The sequence below is a fragment of the Numenius arquata genome, chromosome 8 (genome assembly GCF_964106895.1).
Source record: "Numenius arquata chromosome 8, bNumArq3.hap1.1, whole genome shotgun sequence".
Classification (NCBI taxonomy): Eukaryota; Metazoa; Chordata; class Aves; order Charadriiformes; family Scolopacidae; genus Numenius; species Numenius arquata.
The window spans coordinates 534352-559149 of NC_133583.1; the positions used below are offsets into that span (position 1 = coordinate 534352).

The 24798-nt window shown below is 50.2% G+C and overlaps 2 protein-coding genes across 2 annotated transcripts; one reads left to right on the forward strand and one right to left on the reverse strand.

Moving 5' to 3' along the window:
• Positions 1-170: 170 nt before the first annotated feature.
• LOC141467093 (cullin-associated NEDD8-dissociated protein 1-like) lies at positions 171-17887 on the reverse strand. The gene is made up of 15 exons (XM_074151411.1): positions 17741-17887; positions 15061-15204; positions 12532-12686; positions 11112-11235; positions 10203-10459; positions 9504-9609; positions 8676-8818; positions 7122-7414; positions 6326-6467; positions 3889-5394; positions 3423-3518; positions 2587-2756; positions 2311-2475; positions 1760-1867; positions 171-1550 (listed from the first exon to the last, which is right to left on the reverse strand). Exons 1-15 carry the CDS (start codon positions 17806-17808, stop codon positions 1323-1325), a joined length of 3705 nt encoding a protein of 1234 aa, XP_074007512.1. The 5' UTR covers positions 17809-17887; the 3' UTR covers positions 171-1322.
• Positions 17888-18016: 129 nt separating this feature from the next.
• SEC13 (SEC13 homolog, nuclear pore and COPII coat complex component) lies at positions 18017-24139 on the forward strand. Its single transcript, XM_074151843.1, has 9 exons — positions 18017-18132; positions 18374-18418; positions 19292-19407; positions 19844-19995; positions 20251-20384; positions 21168-21301; positions 21818-21938; positions 22712-22858; positions 23293-24139. The coding sequence occupies exons 1-9, from the start codon at positions 18130-18132 to the stop codon at positions 23401-23403; spliced, it is 963 nt and encodes a 320-aa protein (XP_074007944.1). The 5' UTR covers positions 18017-18129; the 3' UTR covers positions 23404-24139.
• Positions 24140-24798: the final 659 nt, after the last annotated feature.

A 24798-nucleotide genomic window follows, 5' to 3' on the forward strand; every position in this document is an offset into this window, starting at 1 on the left:
GGTGTTTTGAGTGGCCGAAGGGACAGATGTGGTTGGTGCCTGCCTGCAGGTGGGGCAGCAGGTGGCGGGGGGGCTCCAGTGCAGCCGCAGGCTGAGCCCAGCTCTCCAGGGGGGCACCCAGTAGCGATTGGCGATGTCGCTGCGATAGGGAACGAATTCGGGAGCGCACACAGCTTCACCAGTGCACTTTTTATTTTTCATACCACTCAAACAGCAGGGATGCTCTTTCACACAGCACTATAAATATTTTCACGTTAACCACTCTGTCGGAAAAGGAAAAATGAAAGCTTATGACAGCTCCATGGCTGCCAGAAGTGTGGCGCGGCGGCCCCATCCTCTCGCTGCTGCACCCTCTCTGTTGCTTAAGGCTTATCCCCCGTGCAAAGCCGGATTTGAACACAGCAGCCGCTGTCCAGGCAGGGTCTGTGGGGGCTGGGTGTGCTCCCACCTCTGGCTGGTGACGTTCCCCTCTCTCACTTCTGTGACGTTGAAATTCTGAATCGCGGGTTCCCCCAAACCTGCTGTTTGGGGCCTGAGCCCTGGGCGGGGGGGGGGGGCTTTGGCTGAGCAGAGCCCCGGCTGTGCCGGGGTGGGGGGGAAGAGGAGCTGGTGTCAACGCAGAGAAAAGCCGAGTGTAAGGTCTGTTACCGTAACGCCATCGAGTAATCGGCTCCTCTGGAAGACACTGCTTGAGGTATTTTGCAGCAAAACCATAAAAATGGGAGTCGGGGAGAGAGCCTGGAACAAACGCTGGGTGCGAGCCCGGCCCTGGGTGGGAAACCCGGGACGAAGGGGCCCCCGCAGCCCCCGCGGCTCGGCTGGTGCCTGGCTCTGACACGGGGCCTGTGGGTGCGAGGCTCAGCACTAACCGAAGGCCTGACTGCTAGTTTTCAGCCACGTTATTTAGTGAAACAATATAAATACATTCCTCAGGCAATTTGGGGTAGAAAGTGCATGTGCAGATGTTTAAAAAACAAAAAAAAGTTTTAAACTCTTCGTACTGCAGTAAGGAAATATTTCAGGAAGCAGTTTCCATTTTCCATGGAACCCCACTCAGTTCCAATTGCTTTGTGCAGCCCTTAAAAACTGGCTGAAAAGTGAGAATACTTGTTTTCCAACCCTTCCCCTGCACAGGGACATTTCCCTCCTCACATCCCCTCAGGCCTGGGACTAGGGTAGGTGTCCGACGCCAGCGCAGCGCAACCAGCCCGGTGACTTGCAGGTGGAGTCACAGCAGAGTCTGGCTCAGCGAGTCCTCCCTCGGCCCCTCCGCGGGGCCTGGGCGAGAGCATGGCGAGGGGCAGGAGAGGGGCAGGTCTCCCTTAGCTCATGTCCATGGACTCCGAGGCGGGCAGGGAAGCGGAATCCTTCTGGATGCTCTCGAAAAGCGAGGCCATCTCAGGATTGGATCTGATCTGAGATGAGAACTCTGCCATGGCTGGACTCTTCTCTACTTCGGGGATGGTGAGGAGAGCGGCGACCGCTCTCATGGCCGATCGCTTCAGCTCATCCTGCTTCTCAAACTCCTGCTTCACGGAGCCCGCTTTCACCTGCAAATCCAAACCACCATTCTTAGTTGGCATTTAGGAAAGACATCAGAGGCAGAGTAAGACACCGGCAGAGACAGAGAGGGGCAGATTGCTCTCCTGCCGGAGGAGCGTGGGGAGGGTGCTCCTTGGAGGCAGAAGGGAGAAGGATAACGGCAGGGGTGGCTTTGTGGTGGGACCCCCAAAGTGTGTCACACTCCGCCGGGTCTCACCTTGGTGGAGCAGGTCGCCCGGAGCGGCTCAATCAGCGGCTCGAGGCGCTGCAGGACGGCGCCGGGGCAGAGCGTGGAGAGCCGTGCCAGCATGAGGAACGTCAGCATCTACACAGGGAAACCAGAAAACGGGCATCGCATCACTGCGCCCCCGACCCCCAGGCTCAGAGCACGGATCCTCAAAATCAAATAATAGTATCCAAATGATGTAGTGCTTCCTATTAAGCCATGAGGCCACCAACAATGACAATTGCTTTAATACAGCGTCACTGGCCCCAATGAGCAAGTGGCAACCATTAAGTTTAAAGGCAGAAACAACTTATTTTAGGCTTTGATAAATTTCCTCTAAAACCAGCTACACCACGGCTGCATTTTCAAGGCCACCACAGTCAAACCAGAGCTAGACCACGGAAAGGCTGCAGGGAACAGGAAACACCAAGGCAGGGACACCCTGTGCTTGGTGACACACCGTCTCTGTTCAAGGCCAGGCCCCCAGAGAACTCATAAGAGCAGTGATGTCACCACCCCCAGCAGCGACAGCGCGGCGTTACCCGAATGTCGTAGTGATCCTTCAGTCCATCCTCCACGTGGTTCAGGTACTCGTAGATGTCCAGCCGGTCCAGGCAGCTCTCCAGCAGCGTATACATGCACTCAAAAGCAGCTTTCCTCACGTCGAGGCCATCGTCCACTGTGTGCTTGAATGGCCCCATTTCTACCTTGAATGAGAACAAACACAGCTGTCACCTAAGGGCAGACAGGGTGACAGCTCCACCTCGGCTCCACACGCTCAGGTGCTGTCGCTGCGCCCCAGCCGAGTAAGGACGTACCTCCCGGATGAGCTCCCTCCTGACCTTCGTTTCGTTGTACAAGCTGGGGAGAACGGCATCCAGCAAATCTCGGATTAGAGAAGGTTTGTTGTGAGCAGCAGAATTAAACATGGCTAAAGCCACACGGCGAACATTCAGGTCTGGATCCTGAAGAGTTTTTAAGAAGTCTCCTGTGGGATAAGAGCACACCCGTCAGTCCTGTTGCGGTGCTTTAAAAGTGTATCATGGCGTATTTCAAGGAGCCTGGTCCTGAAAGCACCTACAGTAACATAACTCTGGGGCACAGACTAACAGAGACGTTTGAGATGCTTTCCCTCCCTTCATTTGGAAGGGAGGGAAAAATGGAAAGTAAATGGAAGAATCATGACTTTCCTGCCTTTGGGCATGAAAACAACCCCCATGATTCTAGGTCATCCTAAAGTCAGACCAGAAGCTTTGGTATTCAAAGACGTTGGGTTTTGTTTTTTTCTTGCTCAGACTTCTCTGAAACAGAAGGCCTGTTTTATACAACCTGTCTGAGCCATAGGCTGCCTAGACATAAGACCCTTTTAATGTAGGTTGTGTTTTCCAAGATCCTTGTCCTGAGATGCCTGAATCATAACTTTAAATGCAGAAGGAACTTATGCTCCCTAAAAAACTCTGTCACCAACGGAACAGGCCCAAGAGCAGGGCATCAGAGCATTTAACGAGGGCTCACGTGACAGTGATGCTCTTTAATCCCAAAAGCAGAGAAACTTGGACAAAACCCAGCTGTATGAGACGAGGCTCCCCCGAACTGCTAACGATGCCTGACATCTCATGTTCCCCACTCCCGCTTGCTGTTGGCACCAGCCTACCTACGCAGCCCCTCAGGAGAGCATCCACGGGCTGAGGCTGGTCTGCGATGGTGAATTTGACTGCAGTCACCACCGTGCTCCGGGCGTGGGGAGAGTCTGTCACGAGGTTGGAAAGAAAAACCAGTGAGAGATGAAGAGACAAAATCATTGCTGTACCTTTGTGGTACGTGTTCTGTTCTTGGTCACGTTATACACGCACTGAAGAGATCAGAGAACAGAGGATTTATCTTAACAACCTCCTTGTTTAAATCCTGCTCCCGGACAATCCCCACGTGCAGTCCCTGTTCCGAACACCCTGCTGCCCTCCGTGCTCACCTCTGCTCCTCCGGTCTCCCTGCAGGGATCCCTTGTTTCCTCCCTGCCCCTGCAGACGGGCTCTGATCCCCGTTGTACCCACCAGAGTTTAAAGAGGACTTTCCAGCAAAAGCAGGCGCTTCCCCACTCCCACCATCGCCCTTCCCATTACCTGACGAGAGCTGTTTCTTCAGCCGGGGCAGCAGCTCTGAAGGATTCACCAGAGTCAGCTTCCCCAGGCATTCGGCCACCACGTTGCGCGTCCCCTCCTCCGGGCACTCGCAGTGCTTGAAAAGCAGAGCCCAGATGTCCTCCACGTAGGGCTTGAGGCCGTCGGCCGGGGAGGAGCTGATGACTTCTTTCAGAGAGTGCAGCAGGAGGTACTGCCTCTTGGGCTGGCTCCCGATCTCCTTCAGCATGAAGGGAAGATACTCCTGAAGATTGCCGACGCTGATATTCCCCAAGGCGTAGGAAGCAGCGGATTTCACCTCTTCGCTGGGGGAGGTGAACGCCTCCAGGATGACGGTTTTGAGCTCTCTCTGCGCGCTGAGGTTCGTGGTGCGCCCCATCTCTGCCAGGGACAGGAACGCCAGCACTTTAACAGCGGGGCTGGACTTGGGGCTCTTTACATCCTGGATAAACTGGCTGACTACGGCAGCGGCTTCCTTCGGGCAGGCAGAGGAAAGGGCGGCCACGCACTTTGCGACAGAGTAATATGCCTGTTTGTGCAGCGTCACTGATTCCCCGGCTGAACCCGAGGAGTAAATGGGCGCCGTGAGCTGCCTCATCAGCTCCGAGTAGCCCATGGTGGCCGTCTTCGTCAGAAGCAGAGCCTGGAAGAAGTCCATGATGGCGCTCAGCGCCCCTCCCTGGAGCAAAGGTGAGTGGACAAGCTGGAAGATTTCAGCAAGAACAGACCCACTGAGCTTAGAGACGCAGGATGGATAAACCTGAGCTAGGGTGGTAAGAAACACGATGGCCACCTGGGACACATGCATATCGTTCTCGGTAATTAAAGCAGGGAGCTCCATTAGGACAGACTCTATCATGGTAGGCTTGAGGCTGTCGCTGTAGTTCTTCACCAGGATGTCCAGAGCAGTCAGGGTGCTCAGCTTCAAGGCACGTTGGTTCTTTCTCAAGAAAGAAGCAAGAATGGGGAAGCCTTCCCCTAGAATGGGTCTCAAATCTATTTTAAGTGGAGAACTAGCAATTAAGGTTAATGCTTTGACTGTCGTCAATCTGGTGATTTCATTTTTGAGCCTCTCCAGAAAGATCTTCAAGGTTGGCTGGAGATCAGTGCTTAGATGGTCTCCCAGGCTGTAAATAATTTGTCCCATGCAGGAGATGGCACGCTCTTTCACCTCCTGGTCGATGTCAGCGGCCTTCAGTCGCTTCAGAGTACCAGGGAAAAGGTCCTTCACGTAGGGCTTGGCATCAAAAGCACAAGATTTGTCCAAAGGCCTGATGACCTTCACAAATTGCTGAGTAACCAGCAGAGCTTCTGAAGTGATCTTATAAAAGGGGTCTCCAATACAGGTCACCACAGGAGGTAACAGGCTTTTGATATGAGGATGAAATACCTCTGGCTGGTGGTTGCACAGAAGAACGTGAAGGAAGGACAGCGTGTCAATCCTCATGTTGGAGGAGCTGGTTTTATCGGCCAAGGAGAATACAATACCTATGCCGGAGAGACAAGAACGACTGCTGTCTTATTTCATCACCGGTTTTTATCCCACTCACTGCCCCCTACAAAAAATGGGCACAACTGGAATCCATTTTCTTTTTTGACTCCCCCCACCCAAAAGGTCCATGCCACTGGAGAGAGCTGCTCTCCTTGCGTCTCTCTGCTCTCCAGGAAGTGGCAGCTCAGACACAACTGGTCTCTGTGGCAGTGCTGGGCGGCTGGCTACCAAAACTTTTTAAAAAGTTAATGTGAAAAGTCACCCTGGGCTGAGACAAGAAGGGAAGGTTAGTCACGTGCAAATAACCATGACAAAATGGCATGAAATGAAGACGGGGAAAGCCGGGTCTCAAGAACAGGCAGCCCAGGCAGCAGGGATGCCCCTTCCCGAGCTTTCCCTTCATACTTCTGAGGGAAGCCTTAAAAAAACAAAAAACAAAAAACAAAAAAAGGCAAGCAGGGGCTCTGATGTTTATCCAGTTTTACAGCTTCTGTTAGTGCTGTCTGGAATGTAACTGTGGATGTTACAGATGCTCTGCCTTTGCAGAAGGGAGGTACTGCCAAGTCCAGCTTCTGTGGCACAGATTTATGTTTCCCAGAAGCCTTCACGAGAAACACTTCCAGCACTACTGCTTGCCCCCGGAGTCACGCCTGACTCCTGGTTTCAATGGCTTTTACCATTCTATTAATGCATAAGAGGCCGGTGCATGGAGGAGGCCCAGAGACAACTGCAGGAGGCTGTTTTACATATTTCCTCTACAGTCACACCAAAAGCAGAGGCAGGACTGTAGGATTATGAGCCTCTCAGCAGTGGGGGATGCTTCATCAACCTACGGGCAGGAAAGCTCAGAGACAAAAGTGGTGGTGCAAATTAAATAATCTGTCAATACAAATACAGTACAATCTCCCAGCCCGCGGAGACATTTACCAGGGACCAGCACGGGGATGTGATCCGCCAGGCAACCGGGAAGAACGTTGGCCAGTTCCGTCAGGAGGCTGAAACAGCCCTGCCTTGATTTGATGCTCTTTTCCTTCAGCTGCTTGTGCAAGGCCTTGACGATGTTGGGGACCTGCAGTTCGGAACACAAAACCAGGAACACCTCAGTCAGCCCTGTTTCCAGGGCTTCATGCTCCCAAAGCCAGAAGCACCGACGGGACAGCAAGAGAAGTCCTGGGAGGACAGTGAGGAACAGCCCCCCCATTCACCGGAGATCAAGCCTGGGATAGATTACGAGACAGTGCACGTGAAGAAAAGATACAGGAACAGAAGAGTGGGAGGGGACGCGATTCTTCTTTTCTCTATTCTACAGACTCCTAAGCAGCCCCTCCTGAAGCTGGTGACACCCCCTAACACACAGCCTTAAAGAAACACAACAAAAGGATCAGACCAGGACACACGACTAAACACCCAGAGTTTCACGATTCCCTCCTGCTCCACTGTTTAATGATCCAGTGCCATCACTATCTTTAAACTTGGACACCCTGCCAGTGCCTCAGTGAAATCAAAGAACAAATCAGAGGGCATGTGATGGGCACTCCCTGGGAACGGTGGTGGAGAAACAGCAAACGGTCAGCCATCGGGATGTAGTGCCCTCTGGCTGCGTGCCCAAGGGCCCCTTCAGCTAGCCATGCCCTCAGCCTTAGCTACTGGGCGCATTCACCAGTGGCACGGCACGTACTTCACAGCTTTCTGATTCCATCCAACCCATCACCTTCTCACGCACCTGGTTCCGAAGCATAGTCAGGGGAATGTCATCTTTGCCGGGGGCATCCGAGGTGTGCAGCCAGCTCTGGGTGGGCAGTGTCTGCTTCAGCAAGGAGATATAAGCACTGAAGATGTCGGCTTTGACGTTCTCCTCCCTCTCTTTGAACCTGCTTATCAAGACTGGGGAAAGAGTTCTGTAGAAGTCCTGCAGGAGATCGTGCCTGCTGCTGACAACGGCCTCCAGGCACTTTGCCGCAGACCTGCGGACCTTCCAGCTGATGTCGTCGTCGTCGCTGTACTCGTCATCACTTTCTGGAAAGAAGACAAGGGAAAACAAGGTGCACCGTTAGGAGAAAAACGGAACCAGAGGATCACTTGATCTTCAGAGCTTCCCTCTCCAGCTGACCAGAGAGACACCAGTAACACACATGCATCTGGGAACATGAAATTGTCCCCAGTAGCCTGTCCCCACAGAGTCACTACCAGCCAGTATGAGCCAGGGCTGCCTCGTGCCGGATTATCCTGTTCCAGGTAAGAGCTGATGGAGAATAAACCTTAACGTTACTGCCCTTACTGGGCACTTCAGCTGAGGCAGTGAGGCTTTTGTGGCGAAGGGAGAATGAGGTTCCAAGATTTTAAAGCCAGAAATGTGTAAATATTTGCCTTAGCAATTTCTGACTGCCACAAAGCAGGGTAACAATTTACTGTGTTACTGGCAGAACGCTTAACATATTTTCCAGGAAGCTAGCCAGGATCTTATTCCAATTAGTATGAAAGTAAACAAAAATTCCTCTCTTCAAGGGAATTTGTTCTAACTTTTGCTCTTGGCTGCCACGCTATGCCCAACTACAAACAGAGACACTATGAAATGCTGTGTATAGCGAACAGGCACTAAAGGCACCCCTCCTCGCTGACCAAGGCTTGACATCCACTTCCAAGTAAACAGGATTCAGAAGACACGTGAAAGGTCTCTTTTGAAGCCCATATCAGATTGCTTCACTGATGACTGAGACGTTTTCAATGATGGACCAAGACATTTTTAATGGTGGCACTTTTAAGTGTTCAGAATTGTAGCTTTGCTTCCTTCTGCTAAAAAATAGTAGAAAATAGCTACCTCATAGCAAAAATACAATTGTGTGCAGCACCGGCACCTTTAGGAGCACAAGGGAGAACATCCAACAGCTGGGATGGCAGCAGCTGCTCTTGGGGATCCCCAGGTGCTGGTCCCGGCTGGGTGTGCTCCAACAACTCCTGCCGCCAACAGGCACGGGAGAAGCAGTGCTGCCTTGGTCTGGCTCTCGCTAAGCTAGTGCAGAGTTCAAGTTTCAGTGTTTTCACTGTTGCCTAAGGCAGGCAGAGATCTGAGGACTTTGGCACAAAAAGGTAAAACTAATAAACTCAAAACAATGCTGGAACATGGTGCGTACAGCTCTATTATTACCATTGGTAAATAAAAAGGACCCATTTAAAAGCACTGACTGTCTTGAGGCAGATCTGAAAAGTGAGGAAACAGAAAGGGGAGAAATGTTAACCCAGTGTTCTGCTGAGCACAGTCATCCTCACAAGCAGGCACCTTGCTCTTCATCCTCCCCATTTTCAGTGTCCATCATCTCTTCCTCCTCCTCATTGTCGTAGTTGTAGTTTGGGTCAAAGGTGATGTATTTCAAACACAACCCCATCACATTAGGGATGTGAGGGTCCATTTCCTTTGGGCACCTGTCATGAGAAATAAAAACCCTAAGAGTTAATAAATCAAAGACTAAGCTATTTTAAATATCCAAATTATAGAATTAATTTCAAAAGGATTCCAAAATGCTTCACAGACTATATGAACATTTTGTTAACATGAGTTAACCCGGAGCTGCTCCCTCCTGCTGTGCAGGAACCAAGACCACATTCCCCTGTGTAGGATGCAATGATTTCTGTCAGGAAAAGAAAATAAATACACTGCCATCACCACCTGGTTGGATCCTCCCTTCCTGGGAGAAACCTCAGCAGCTCTGCGGGGCAACCTTGCCCAGAGAAGCAGTAAAGGTTTGACCAAAGAACAGAGGAGTTGCATCTCGGCAGCTCGTCTGCCCGAGCCCCTTCCTGCCTCCCACTCCCCACCCAGCAGCAGGAGGGAGGCACTTCCCTCTTGCTGAGGAATGCTCCAAGGACGAGGAAAACCCCCACTCCTGCAAAATCAATATAGAAACACACTCTCATGTGTTGAGGTAAAACAGCTCATAACCCAAGCCCGACTCTGCACGTGAAGAAGAGATTTCATTCATGAACTGTCTTTCCCAACAGGAATGCACCTAGGAAGGTACCCGACCCTGGGCGCTGAAAATACAGATATTTAGACCCGGAAAACACTGCTGCACAGGATGGAACACAGCTGTTCCTCAAGGGCACTCACCTCCTCACAAAAGACTCAAAGGCCTGAAAGCAGTACTCTCTCAGCTCGTCATCTTCCACGTTACAGTACTGAACAATCAGAGGAATTATCTTCTCCAGATGTTCTCCTGGGAAAGGCAAAGTAAGCAGCTGTGAAAAATCATTCCAGGCTTCCCTCATGCAAGCAGCCAGCAGTTCAGCCCATCTGCCGTTCCCTTCGTGTGCCTGGCAGAGCGTTCCTCCTCTGGACACCACGGTCCAGCTGGCGGGGACTTCCATCAGACCAAACCCTGCTCCCTGTCTTCAGCCCCTCGTTGGCATTTCAGTCACAGGAAGAACTGTGATCAGAAATCTTCTAGGACCTAATCTCAGCTCTTGCAGATCTTTTAGACCAGTAACACAATATGCCACCCTCCGCTTCTCCTCTCATTTAAAATGGGGTGAATCCACCAATCTAATTCACAGAGGTGTTAACTCAGACCAGGGAAGCGCTGCAAGACCTTGAGATGAAATCACTGCAGAAAGGCAGCCAGAGAGTTACTCCAGTGTCTTGCCCTTCCCAGTGGAGACCAGAGTGCCAGGTCAGGACCACAGAGGGAAGGAGGAAGCACAAGCCACTGAGAGGTTAGGAACAGAGCGAGCACACTTCTTGTGCCACTAACAGGAGCTGCTCTAAAACACACGTGTGTTTTCCAGCGTCACTTCAAGCTCCTTGTCCTACCTATGCGGTGTCCAGCCTGCCTGCTGATGCCAGCCACACACTGAATATATGTCCTGGTGGTAGAAGTAGACTCATTCCTCTTCAGCTCGGTCAGCAGATGCTCTGTCAGCTCAGAGAAGATGCTTCCGCTGCAGGTCAGGACAAGATGGCCCAAGGCAATGATGGCCCTTTTCCGTACCGCCAGCCTGGGGCTCGTCAGCTGGGGCAGGAGGCAGTTCAGGATGGAGGAATGGAAAGAGTAGAGAGTTCCCCCCAGTCTGCAATCAACAGAACAAGGCAGATGTTGAAAGCCAAAGCCTCAGAGAAAAAGCCCTCCTGCCAGCAAAAAATGTAAAAGCACTTCCGCTATGAAGACTTCACACGCATTGCCAGGAGAAAGAGGAAAAGGGTGGGTTTGGCATTTTGGTCTGAATCCTGACTTATTCTGTATAACACAGGGAGAGGTTATTTGTCTCCCTCAGGGAGGAGTTTGATCTTGATGGTGTCCTTCTGAGTGACCTGGGGGTTTGTCAATCACTTTCTGCATGCAGTTGACACACGACACTGTCGCTCTGACTTATGCAATGAGAGAAAGAGGCCACCAGAAAAAGAAAATGCGTGTGTGATCAGATCACAGGGCTAAAATAACCTTCCCTGTTTGCCTTCTCCCTCCCTATGTGTGTCTGAACTAAGCCTCTGTGGGATCCATCACCAGTATCACCGCTACTCCCCAGCACAGAAAGGCTCAGCATGTCTTGCCTCATCCCCGCTGGGGAATCTGCTCCTCTGAGATACTCCCCAGCTCCAGCCAGCCCAAATACTTTATTTTTAATTCCTCATAGTAGGATTAGGGAAATAGAGCAATCAAAAGCAAATGCATACATGCAGCCCCCTGCCGTATACCGCTGCCAGAAGGAAACCCGTTGGTACCTGCTCAGCATATCTGACAGGATGTCAAGCGCCTCCAGCTGCACAGAGACATCCTCCTGCTTGCCAATGGCTCCCGTCAGCTGGGCCGTGATCTTCTTGCACACATTTGCTGTCATGGTGGAGCCTGCAACAGAGCGATTTTTCCCCACTGTCAGTTAAAAAGAAGTCTTTGTACTGCTAAGAACCGTTCAATCCCTCCTACGCTAATAAAAGCAACCTCCACTGGGAAAGCTAGCCAGAACAGCAATCAGCCAGCTTTGCTTTGTGATGGTTGACTCTCTCTGCAGACAGCGAGCATCTCCCCCTGCGGCACCATGCATTAACTGTTTGGAAGAAGCTTCTCTTCTCACAGAGTGTCTTCTACCCTAAAACCCCCTGGCTGTCTCCCAGGCAGCTCCCAGGCCCACACGATGCTGCAGTAGAGCTGGCTAGCCAATTTCTGGCATGTTTTTTTCCCATTATTAACTTGAAAATGTTCACTTTCAACAAATCGAGGTTTTCTCGATAGGAAGAGCAGTCTTGACAGAAACTGGTTTTCAGCTCCGTGATGAAATTTAAGTGCAGAACTAGAAGAATCTGTCTCAAAATAATACATAACCCAGGTTCAAGAACGTGTTGAGATTGCAACCACAGTCAAGAATCTCAACCTCTACAGTCCAGACCAATGTCTAGATACCAGTTTAGTCTTCATGCTGGAGTGTGCCTGTCCCAACACTGACTCCTCTTGTAGGTTTTTTCCCAGTTCAGTGCAAAGCATAAGGAGCTCCACATTCCACAAAACTTTCCAAGAAAGGGACAACTGCTTCCCATGCCATTCTGAACAGCCTCCATGATGTAACAGAGACAAAACAGAAGCGGAACATCGTTAGGAGCATCATTAATTGCTGTACAGCACTGAGAAAGGACTCTGCCTCAGGCACACCCCGTTTCTTGGACTATTATTTCAAACCCGCCCTGGGGCTCAGGATGGAGAAAGCGCAGGGGCAGATGTTCAACCTCTCCATTTTGCAGCAAACCCACACCGCTTTTGCTGCCTTCTACACACACAGCGCCAATCCCAGCCCTTAAGGAGATGGCTTATCTGTTGCTACCCTGAAACAGCGTTCACGTAACGCATGTTAAATACAGAATTCTGAAAGGATGGCTCACAAGAGCTGAATATTTCACAAATGCCTCTCCAAATGCCATTTCAGACTTAAGCATCCTCAAGGTGAGCAGCTCAAGTTCTCATTTCAGCCCATCTTTAGTCACTTTGGTATCTCAGCTTCTACCATCTCTCCTCCTTACTTCATTAGTTGTCCTCTAGCAGGTAAATGAGGAATCTGTAACTTTTAGGCCCTGAACTACACATTTTCCTCTGTTTCCCAAAGGCTGTGACTCCCTGTCGCCACAGTAGGACAAACGGGGACAGAAGTTTTACCTGCAGAAGCTGGTGGCAGCTCAGCGATGACCGTTTTCAGTCCAATGCTGGAGATGTCCCGCAGCTGCTCCTTGTCTGACAGCATGTTTGTACACAGCGTATCCACGATGGTTTCCACCTGGTACTCCTTCACTTTGCCAACCAGCGGGCCCAGGCTGCGGGAGGAGAAGTCAGTCAGAATGATGGGGAAGAGGGATGCTTCTCTCCATCAGAAGGATGCTCAGGCTCACTCTTCAACAGCAGCTCAGCCCCAGGTCGAAATATTACCAAAACATCGAGTACCGATACCCTGCAGCACATCCTGTCCCCAGGTGTACGTACCCCAGCGTTGCTGCCTCAGCTAACTCCAGATCAGACTGTGGTGGATTTTAGGTCAGATTTGTAGGAGGACATTTCAAACCAACTACTGCAAACAGGAGGCCAGTGAAGATCTTACTGGAAGGAGCAGCTCAGAAATTACAAGACAATTTGAATTTGAACCAAAGCAACCATGTTACATGGCATAATGGTAAAATCCACAGCCAGCTTTTGGAAAAAAAATAAAACCAACCCAACCATCAAAAACTGAGTTGCAGGAGGAGATGCCAAACGGATTTTCACAAGCAATCAGCTACTTATTGCCCTCTGCTGTGTGCGTGAAAACCTCTACTCCAGCCAAGGCCCAGAATGACAACCGAGGGAAGACTGTTCCCTTTATAAAATCCTCATACAAAAATGCATTTTCTGTCCTCGTTTTCTCTCTTCTTTCAGGCGTAGCTCTAGCGATGCAGACTGTGCGGAACACCCATGCACAGACAGTTGTCTCCCTGCTGGCACACCCCAATTACCCTGACAGCACGCTAACGAACACTGTGTGCGCAGTGCTTCCCAGAGCACACCCAGCAAACTCACGCACAGCCCCTTCTGTGTGAGACTAGTCCTAAATTCAACAATCGGGACAATAATAGCTGTTTAGAGTCTGAGTGGCTACTCTGAAATACAAGAATCAGAAAAGAAATACTAAATAATAAGATTTTATGCAAGCCCAGGTAGTGTTCAATCTTACACCTGGACACACAGAAAAGGATGGATGGTTACCCCTGCTTTACAGGCAGGGACTCCGAGCACAGAGAAACTACAGAACTCCTCTAAACGGAAAAACATAAAAATGTCACAGAATCATAAACAGGGCAAGTTTTTATATGGATTTCCTATTTGTGGGGTTTTTTGGGGTCTGAAGAAAGTAGATGGTAATTTTAGACGATAAAATCAACTGCAAGATCTCTCAGTAGTTCCCTCACTTACTGTTGAGCCCTGGTGTGGCTGCACATACCCCCGCTCCAGCCTGATCCAACTGCTGGTGTCCTTCAAACACCCCATTTCTCCTTCTTGGAGACCCTTCCCCCTGGCTGGGAATAACCACCTGGACGTTAACTCTTATAAGGACCCCCTTAAGTATGAGGAGGGAATATTACCGGTTCCATTTGAGGCCTTCTAACGATGACACTCTGGATGAACGAGAGATTGTAATGAACACGGACTTAGTGCTAACGCAACCATAGCTAATAGGCAACGAAATTTGTACTCTCCTCAGTGCCCAACCATTTTGCTTTATAAAACAGAATAAATAAACCCAAAGCAGGCAGAGACAGGAAAAGGGCCAGAAAAAGTCAGGACAATGGGAATCAAAAAGGGCCAAAGGTCACAGGGAAAGTGCAGGGATAGAAGCAAGATGTGGGTAAGAAGAAGGGAACACGAATAAGGTCCACAGTAGGAAAAAATAGAGGAACCCAAAGTTGTCTTTAAATGGCCCACCTTTCTGGAGCCCTGTGCGTGAACTGACCCATTCAATCTCATTTCTAGAATGAGCACTCCCATTTAGACATGCTGGGGGAAGAGACAGGAAAGAATATGTCAGCAGTAGCATCACTTCACCAGATAATTCAGTAATAAAGGAACCTTCTGCCTTTTTCATTTGCATTAAAAAAAAAAAAATTGACACAATCAAAGGCAAAGCAACAGCACAGGGGGCACCTGGAGTCAAAGCAGGGGAAAAACCAAGTGAATTAGTAACTTTAATGAAAATGCTCTTGAAGAGTAGGATTTGGATCTGAAATTCAAACGCCATTTTTGAAGGGCTGTACATGTTTAGCACCATCTCCATCCAAGACAGGACCACTGGGAAATTCAGCACTGGATTTCAAAGCCCGAGAAAGGAGAGGAACTTGGTGACTAAAATTTTAAACTGGGCTTCTCTCTAAAGAAATAAGATCTTAGGCACGCTACTTTTAATATGTTAGACTCCTAACATACACACTGAACTACTTCCACATTCACTTCCTGCTTCTACAAAGATACTTGTACACTCACCCTCTGAATATCAACACAGAAACAACCTGCTGTGCCCGGCCAGAGAGGGCAAGCCACTAGGAAGGGAGGTTTGCATGAGGTGTCCGTGCTGCAGGGACAGCTCCAGGCTCACGTGCTCCCACAGCCTCTGACAGCTTAATTAATGCCAAGGAACTCAGTAATTACTGGCGGGGCTCTTACCACTTGACAGCAAGGTTCTGTACTTCCCCGTTTTTGTCCTCCAGCAGTTTCAAAAGCATTTTCACAACTTTTTTCTCACTGTCTTCATCCAGTTTTATCGAATCTTTCTGCAGTTCCATCATCAGGTCGTTGGTGGCCATAAACCTGGAAGAACACACAGCAGAAGTGATCAGCTGATACAGACACAAACGCATTGCCTTCCCACCGCTCTAGGCAATGGAACTTGACAATCAGTGCTTGTATGAGAGCACCCTTTCAAAGAGTAACTCACACTCCTTTACACCATACTGAGAAATGAGGCATAAAGAACTATTACTGTCTCTCAGAGGAAAACTCGGATAGAGGTAGCTGGTGAGAAGGCTTTAGCTAAGGAATCTGTGAAAATGAGAAATATACATTCTTTCCTCTCCTTAAAATACATAACAGGAATAGAGCAAGCTATAACTATAAAACTAGCACTGCGGGACCCAGTTTGTGTATTTTTTCTCAGTGACTAAATCAAGACGGTCAACTATGCTAAAAAACCCATGGGGGTTTCTTTCACCAATTGCCAGGCCTAGGAAAACCAGTCAAGGGCCCAAGAGTGCACCTGGCTGTGTTCTTTCTGGCTTATTTAACAGCAAAAACATGATTCCACACATGGAGAAGGCCTATCAAGCTCAAAATTAAAAATAAAGCCACAACTCCATGCAAACTATACCTTAGAAGTTCCCTAGGCTATATTTAGATTGCTACGAGCAAAACCAAGCAAATATTTACCATTCCAGCTTAGAAATTAAACCACACTCCCAGCTGACTGTTAGTCAATTCATTTTCTAACTGGGACAGTGACAAAATGGATAGTGAGAAGTTCTGGAAAGTATCTCTCTCCCCGGGAGCAGGAAATGTAAAAGGTGGGAGTACAGTAGCCTGAGGTTCTGAGTGTCATCATCGTATATTAGCTCCTTCCCAACATTAGCCCCGGCACGGGATGGACGTCTGAAAGGAACCACAGAGAATCTCCTCCCTCCCATCTACCAAGTGACAGCTCCAATTTAAATTAGGCACTGATGTCATTCATTCAGCATGAAGAACCCTCCTGTACTGGGGCAGCACTTGTGTCTTCAGTCTGCTCGCCTGTTCCTGAGTAGCAACTCGGTACACCTGGAACGAGGGGCTGCTGTGGTGGGTGATAAAAATGAGAAAAACAGAGGGACCTGCCCAAAAATATTAACAACGTATCATCTATTTTTGATTCTGCCAGAGCATTGAGCCGTACTTGCAGCTCCGCGGCTGCGCAGAACAAGCATGACCAAGTATGGCCACGGCCCGAGCAGAGCCTCCTGCGCCAGCACTCCCCGCTTTCGCCCCACCATCCCCGGCCGTCCTGGCCACAGCACCTCAGGCATGGCCCACGTGTCCCTTTGTGAGGGGACACACGTGAAACCCAGTCCTGTAACTGTCCTGCAGCTGAGGAGAGACCATGGGCTCGAGTTGACTGCCCTGCAACACCTCTATAACATGGCACATGGAGTTTTCACTCCTGTTCGGAGGATTAACTGTAAATTCTTTGGACAAACTGTTTGTGCAACTACTCCACCACTGACTTCCTTACAAAGTACCTGCTTTAACAGCAGAAAGACATCAGCAGCCTTTGCAAAAACCAGCCTACCTTTAGGATATTACTAACCCCTCTCTGCTATAAGACCTCCAGATACCAAATCCGGCACAAGCATTTCCTTCCAGGTTGATGGTGGGGGACCGATAAGCTCATGGGTGAAATCTTTCATGCTTGTTAGTTTCAACTATTTTTCTACAGAACGCCTTAAGCATCAAGCCACCAGCCCTGACCCTCCAAAGACGTCTGTTTTTCCTGCTGACTTACACAAGGAGAACAAAAGCACCTGTGCCCTGTGAGGAGCCGCACTTTCCCCCGCACAGACGCAGCCTGGGAAGCGAGGCGAGCCCCGGCGTCCCCGCAGCGCCCATCACCGGGGCACGGGGCGGCTCAGCCCTGTGCACGCGCTGACCAGCTAGCCTTCGGGGGGAGAAACAAACTAAGAAGCATTTCAGCATTTTTGCTACCATGTTCCTTCATTTGCAAAGCAAATAAGAATTTAAAGTCCAGCTGTTATGACTTTTACTGCCCCTTCCACTTTGCTTGTTGGGCAGCGATCTGGGCAAAGCGGGGAACGCTGTTGGTTTCTCTCCATCCCCCCCCCAGCCCGAGGGGCACAGCGGGCTTGGGACACTGGGAAGAACTGTGGCAATTCCTCTGACACAGAAACACCCCGCAGCTAGATTTTACCCACCAGCAGGGTCGAGGGCACCGTGCCTGCTCCTGACGCGGGGGGACCCCCGAGTGAGAAGAGAACCCCCCGAGTGGGAAGGGACACCCCAGTGCCCAGTGGATCCCGTGGGAAGGGACCCCCCTGCAGTGGGAAGGGAACCCCCCGAGTGGGAAGGGACACCCCAGTGCCCGGGACACCCCAGTGCCCAGTGGATCCCGTGGGAAGAGACCCCCCTGCAGTGGGAAGGGAACCCCCCGAGTGGGAAGGGACACCCCAGTGCCAAGTGGATCCCATGGGAAGGGACCCCCCCGCAGTGGGAAGCCCCCGCCCCTGCAGCCCCCCCCGGGGCCGTCCCCGGGCGGTTCCCCCCCTCACGCCCCGCGCCGCGCCGGGGGCGGCGGGCCCCGCACCTGAAGTCCTTGTCGGTGGAGGTCATCTTCTCCAGCAGGCTGGAGATGTGGTAGGAGACGCTGGCCATGGCGGCGACGGCACTGGGGCTGCGCGGGAAGATGGCGGCGGGCACGGGGGCCGGGGTCGCGCCGCCGCTGCCGCCCGTTCCCCTCAGGCCGCCGCCGGCCGGGCGCCCCCCCGAGGCGGCGGGCGGGGACCAGGGCGGCCGGGAGCGGCCCCGCCGGCAGAGCGAGGGCAGCGCCCCGGAACCCGGCGCGGGCGGAACCCGGGCGCGCAGGCGCGGCGGGGCCGTTTGGGTGCCGGACCGACGCCGTGCCACGTCTGAGGAGCGCGGCGGGGCCAGGACGCCGCCGGGACCTCCGCGGGGTCCGCCACCGCCGCCGCCACCATGGTAGGCCCGAGGCGGGGGGCGAACGGGAGGGCGCTGGAGGGGCTCCGGGCAGGCGTGCTTCTCCTCCGCGGGAGGGAGAGGCGGCGGGGGCAGCGCCGCGGGGAACCGGCCGTGTCCCCGCTGCGGCCTAAGGGCGGCCTCGGCTCCGCGGCGGCCCGGCGGGGCGGGCCGGGGTCCCGGGCGGTGCGGGAGGCCGGCTCCGGTGCCGCCCGCTCCATCTCGTCTCTCCTTCCCCCCGCAGGTGTCGGTGATCAACACGGTGGACACCTCTCACGAGGACATGATTGTAAGTGTGCGGGGGGCGGCACAAACACCCTCACGGCGGGGGGGTCCTGTACCGACCCGCAGGAAGCGGCCCCTGGGGCCGGGGGGGAGAGCGCTGGCTGAAACTAGCGCTGTCTTACAGGGCCCGGGCAGGGGAAGCCGGTACTGGGGGAAGGGGAAATGATTTACAACTTCAATTTTCACACCTAGGCTTGTTTCCGCTCATTTTTATGAAGCGGTATGTATACTAAATGGTATACCATTTTATACTAAAATTTAGCATGTTTGGTACGCCGTTTAGTATAGATAAAATGCAGATAAATATATAAAGGAAAATCGATTTCATCTGCCAAAGCTCTGTAGTGCACTAACGGGTACGGTGCGTTTCGTACCATAAAGCCGAAGGGCACGGAACTTGGGGAGATGGAGCTGCTTTTCCCGCATGTGGATGTTTGCGGGAGCAGATGTGTAAGAACGGGCAGGAGGAAAACTTACAAAGTAATTTGTAGAAGCGAGGAGCCCAGTTAGATAAAGCCATTTCAAACACACATAAGAGGTGTCGGTATTCCTACACCCACTGTACGGATTAAGAAACAAAAATGCGTAGCTGGTCAAGGCTTTACGGTCAATGGCACTAATTTCCCATCCTCTCCTGAAAGTGCTGTGCGTTATCGCTCTGAATTCCCTCCATTGCTTCTGCGTAACATTTGTACACTTAGTGAAAACAGCAATTGGGGAAATAAACAGCTTGTGTGGCTTGTCTGGGTTGTTTAAAAACTCCTGCTTAACCTGTCACGCTGGGACTGGGTCGCCTGTTCACAATTCTTACAGCTACTTTTAAAAAGCAGTAGGATTTGCTGAAGCAGGGCTGACGGAGCTCTCCGTTGCCTTGCAGCACGATGCACAGATGGATTACTATGGCACACGGCTGGCGACTTGCTCATCAGACAGATCCGTGAAAATCTTTGATGTTCGGAATGGAGGGCAAATCCTCATTGCGGACCTGAGAGGGTAAAGTGTTGTAAACTGAAGGTTTTGATCTGTGGAAAATGTTAATATTTTGCCATTTTGCTCTTTGGTAACATAAGATGCATGGTGAACTCCTCCAAGGTATGGTTACTCTGGCTGGTTGTTGCTAAACAGCTCTTCAGAGCTGTAAGGGGGGACAGAGAGATAGTTAATTCATTAAATGCTTGACACCTGTAATTTTCAAGTAGACTCACAGTATTAATTGCTAATGTAAGGATAAACGTTTGGAATCGCTTTCCATGGCAGTGGCTTTGTCAGACAGTCCCGTGTGCTGTATTTCATTTTGGCGTTACTCTCCTTCCTCGTATCACTGCATTAGTCGCTTTATTATTATTATATCACGATTCACATGTGTGTGCAACAGCCACACTGGGAGCGGGTTTCCCTCGGCTTCTCCAAAGGGCACTGTTTCTTGCAGGCATGAAGGTCCCGTGTGGCAGGTTGCCTGGGCTCATCCCATGTATGGCAATATCTTGGCCTCCTGTTCCTACGACAGGAAGGTCATTATCTGGAAGGAGGAGAATGGCACTTGGGAAAAGACGTATGAGTACACGGGGCATGATTCCTCAGGTACGCATGGTCTGGAGCTGGGAAGGGAGCGCGGGGATACGGGAGGATGCAGATGAGGTTGGAGTAAATCCCTCAGTGTTAAAGACGCAGTGTTAATTGACTGGCTATGCCAAAATTCACAGTGCTAAGACCCTTATTTTTAGCTTTCCAAGCTGCTCACTTTTAGTAAGTGTTCCACTAATCCTAGGTAGTGGATCAGTTGATGACTTTTAGGTGGTCCCTGTGTTGTAATGCAGTCTGTCTCACCCCTCGCAGTGAATTCTGTCTGCTGGGCACCACATGACTACGGCCTGATCCTGGCCTGCGGGAGCTCGGATGGGGCCATTTCCCTGCTGAGCTACACGGGTGACGGGCAGTGGGAGGTCAAAAAGATCAGCAACGCGCACACGGTGAGTCTGCTCCCAGGAGCAGCACAGGGCTCTGGGGGCTTTGGACAGACGCCGAGCTGATGCCGCAGAGAACTTGTAGATAAACATCAAAATACAATGAAATGATATGAAACATTTTCCAAAATAACTTGTTTTAAATAAATCCAGAGTGGGAAGGTATACTTTGTAGGCACTAAAATGAAGTAGAAAATAAGACGTGAAGGTTGCTACACAGCACGGATAATACCTGGTTATAAAGCATTGTTGTTAAACACAGTGCTGGAAGTTACCTGGTGGGAAATGGCTCTGGTTCTAAGCACACCTGTACAAACTGACTGTGGATGAACTGAAGCTGGAAAAACTGCAGGACTCATGTTTTTCCCAAAACAGTGGAGATTTTTGCTGATGCAGAACATGATAAGCTAATGGCAGTGGCTCACAATAAAAGGAAATTGGGTTCCGGACCCACAGGTTCCTTCTGCTCCTGCGTTCCTGAATCTTAGCAACCGCATATGTCTTGTGTCTTTTCAGTTTCCATCTCTGTCTCCACTGTTTACGTATCCCAGATGATGTTTGCACATAAAACAGTTACTTGGCTACCTAAGGCTTTTGGAATAAGTGCCCTATTGAGACAGACTGTATCTGGATTTCTTATTCATCCCATACCCATCCATCCAGGCTCCTGGTTTCCTAACATGGGCTAATTCCTTGCAGAGCATGCTAGCTGTCCTTTGCCCCTCGGCGGTTTTTCTTTATGTATTTGAAGTAAGCAACTTCTAACAATGATATTTTTTCATTAAATAGATCGGGTGTAATGCTGTTAGCTGGGCTCCTGCTGTTGTACCGGGAAGCCTGATAGAACAACCGTCTGGTCAAAAACCAAACTACATCAAAAGATTTGCGTCTGGTGGCTGTGACAACCTTGTCAAGATCTGGAAGTAAGTGCTCTGCTGCCAGACTTAAAAGCATACAAAACTTGATGTCCTGTATAGTCTTTGAATGTCCCCGTTCGTATCTCAAGTCACATTTTTGGCATCTTGATGCTTTCATCTTTGAATTATTGTTTTAGAGAAGTGCTTTAGAACTAGAAACAACTTAGAGATGCCCGTGATTGTAGTGTGGTCGTAGCAATTTGTGTCAGCCCTGCTTAATCTTACCTGGGAAAGTGGCGCTCTCATTGTCTGTGATTCCCTCTGCCACTCAGACACAGCAGGTTTCTGTACAGTAACTGAAGATCCAATACTCTTGGCCTAGGCTGCTTTCTGTCCCCCGGGAGGGGTTTTGTCAGTTAAAGCCATAGAGCCTTTTGGGGAGGAGTGGAGACCACTTGTGCTTTGGATTATCCGATAAGCCAGGAGTCTGAAAACTGTAAACCCGCAGCCTTCCAGAGCAGGAGATGAGAAACACGACTGACTGCTGCGGCTGCCCTTCTGACTGTGTCAGTGTGGTTTCAGGGAAGAAGATGGTCAGTGGAAAGAGGAGCAGAAGCTGGAGGCTCACAGTGACTGGGTTCGAGATGTAGCCTGGGCTCCATCCATCGGTTTGCCCACGAGTACCATCGCCAGCTGCTCACAGGTGAGGAGTGACAGCGGGACAGTACCCTCACTGCCATCCACTAGAGAAAAGGGGAAAGAACTAAGGGAACAGTAGGGACAGATCTGCTGTCGCAGCTCCTCTTGGCTGTCCTTGCTAAATCTGGGTCTGTGCCTGAGAGCCTTTGACTCCTCTTCCTCCCAAACTCAGCACCCAGTGGGAGCATTTCTGGACACAGGTTTCTGTGTCTGTGGCTCCATACCAAAGACTGTCTTGTAATTTGAAAATGGTGAGCAGGTTGGTCTCACTATGAAGAAGAGCTTCAAGCTAATGTTGTATTTTAATGTCTCTGGATCAAACTCACTGAACTTCCAGCTAACAATACTGTTTTCTAATGACTGGCATTCTTAATCAGCTCTGATGTCTCAGCCTTCATACTGACCGTAGTGTTCTTGCTGCTAATAATTCTGTAAATGCTTTTTTTTTTTTTTCATAGCAAAAACACTACTTGGTAAGCTGCTAACTTCCCATCATGTGACTGGAAAACAGTATCTCATTCTGCTGATCTATATGTATTTTAGGAGCTTTTCTCTGGTGTTTGCAAGTGACTTTTAGTACGTAGCTTTTCTCATCGGAGAGCTGTACGCCTGCCTTGCTTTAGCTACAGTAAGAAAGCAGCCCCTTTGCCATGTTGAGCAAAAATGCACGTAAACACATCTGGGGTGATTTGGAAGTGCAGCTGTGAGTGCATTCGAGGTTGGGGTTTCTGTGCTGTAATTCGTGGTCCAACCAGGTGCGTCTGCTCCCTTCTGCAGGATGGCAGGGTATTCATCTGGACGTGTGATGATGCCTCTGGAAATTCATGGTCGCCAAAGCTGCTGCACAAGTTCAACGACGTTGTCTGGCACGTGAGCTGGTCCATTACTGCAAACATCCTTGCAGTGTCTGGAGGAGACAATAAGGTGAGTTCTGCTGCCTCGGCTTTCACCCCACACGCCGTGTTCTCAGCAGAGCTGGGACGGGACAGGCCATTGTCACGTCTGCTTAAGTTAGGACTGTTGTAGATTCTCCTTTGCTGCAATGGTCAATTTTTTTCTTTTGACCTATCAAGAGTGGGGGAAGACCCTAACCTTTGACAAACTACTTGCACTGCATTCTTAGTCCTTACCGGAGATGAGAAATGCAGGCTTAGCTTTCTTTTGTAGGGTACTAACAGCAGAATTCATATACTCTACCACTGGATAATTATTCATATACAGCAACAAATAACTTAGAACAACTCCAACAGTTGACTGCTGCAGCTGTAGACTGTCACCAAACTAGTGATGTGATGGCTGCAAGGGACTGGGAAACAGAATGTATTAAGGCTGAAACTTTTTCCTGCTCTGTTTTTGAGGTGACGCTCTGGAAGGAATCTGTAGACGGACTGTGGGCGTGTATCAGCGATGTCAACAAGGGCCAAGGAGGGGTGTCTGCCGTTACGGAGGGGCAGCAGAATGAGCAGTGATGCATGAGTGAACATTCAGCTGCCACCAGTGATCTATACCCGATTTGCAATGTTTCTTGAAATGGATGAGAACTGATTTTTATCTAAACTGGACATGAACATGGGAAACAATTATCCAATTTTATGAGCACTCTATAACTATTACTGGGAGGCTACAATATGTTGATAATCAGCCTTAATCAACATTCCCATAAATTTAAGGTAAAGAGCATGGCGAAGTACTGTGTCTTACACTACTCCTTGATGCTGCAGAAACTGTACCCTGCTTTTCTAGTTTGGGGATCAAATTGTACTGGATGTGCTGCGGGCTCTGAGCACTTGAGCGGGAACAGGAGGAGACTATCAGGGGGCAGAAGGGTGAAATCCTTCGTGCAAGGGGACAAACACTCTGTCCCTTCAAAGGCCAGAACTTTGTCCCAGATGAGGGGAAGGGCTGGTGGAGTTTCCAGCATTAGACGGCAGCATGCTCACTAGCCCTTCTGTAGCAGTGCAGCTTAGATCTTCCTGAAAAAAAACCTGCTTGGATATGGGAAAGTCTCTGTGCTTGCCTGAAGATGAAAAGGAGTAGTGGAATGCACGTCTTTTGCTTTACAATAATCTCAAACTTGGTTATTTAACCAAAATCAAAAAATCAAACCACAACTTGAAGATATTTTTTTTTAGCCACACTTCTGTACTGTACCTCAGGCGGTTATGGGTTTTTTTGAGATACCAACAGAATAAAGTCCTATTGGTTAAAGCCCGGTGTGCTGTATTTAATAGCCTTTTCCCAGAGGCCTTGTCAAGCCTGTCTCCAGTCCACCTTCAGCCATGTCCTCCTGTCTGTGGTGTTAGCTCTGTAATAGCCGGGAAGGTGTCAGTTCACCAGAGACTAACACTCTTAGAGCCTAAGAAAGAACAGGGTTTTACCTTCAGTTGAGTGTATGTGCCATTGCAGTTCAGGCCAGTGTATTAAGCTCCATTCAATCCGGACTGTGAAGTTTGTGAAGTTTCAGGCACGTCTCCTGCTGACACACTGGAACTAGACTGGCCTTCACGGCAAACATGGGCACTGGAAACTTAGAAAATAAACAAACCCCACTGTTTTGCACAATGGCATATTTACATTCCTGTTTTCCCTACTACTTGGACAGGCCTTAGTAAAGCAGAAGGTGCAGATCCAAGACCAAGCTCCTGGAAGCTACAGGGGACACATCTCCCTGTCCTGTGGGGAACCCAGAAATAGCTCAATTCTGTGGCTGGCCCAGTGTGCTACAAAAACACGGAGGGGCTTCTGCTTCCACACTGCTTCTTCAGGATCCAGCAGCTCTCCCTGCTTTCCTTCTGCTGTCAAACATTGTTATTAACAAGTCCTCAGATAAAAGCTGAGATGAAGATTAACTCTAGCAGAGTTTC

Bases quoted from the DNA above. Each gene is read 5' to 3' on its own strand.
- LOC141467093 (XM_074151411.1), bottom strand. From the start codon at position 17,808: ATGGCCAGCGTCTCCTACCACATCTCCAGCCTGCTGGAGAAGATGACC. The intron at 5,395-6,325 runs GTAAATGTCTCC...TCTCCGGCATAG, and splicing joins CATCCCCGTGCTGGTCCCTG to GTATTGTATTCTCCTTGGCC. The intron at 2,757-3,422 runs GTAGGCTGGTGC...CTTATCCCACAG, and splicing joins TCTCCTGAGGGGCTGCGTAG to GAGACTTCTTAAAAACTCTT.
- SEC13 (XM_074151843.1), top strand. The intron at 19,408-19,843 runs GTAAAGTGTTGT...TGTTTCTTGCAG, and splicing joins CTCATTGCGGACCTGAGAGG to GCATGAAGGTCCCGTGTGGC. The intron at 21,302-21,817 runs GTAAGTGCTCTG...GTGTGGTTTCAG, and splicing joins AACCTTGTCAAGATCTGGAA to GGAAGAAGATGGTCAGTGGA.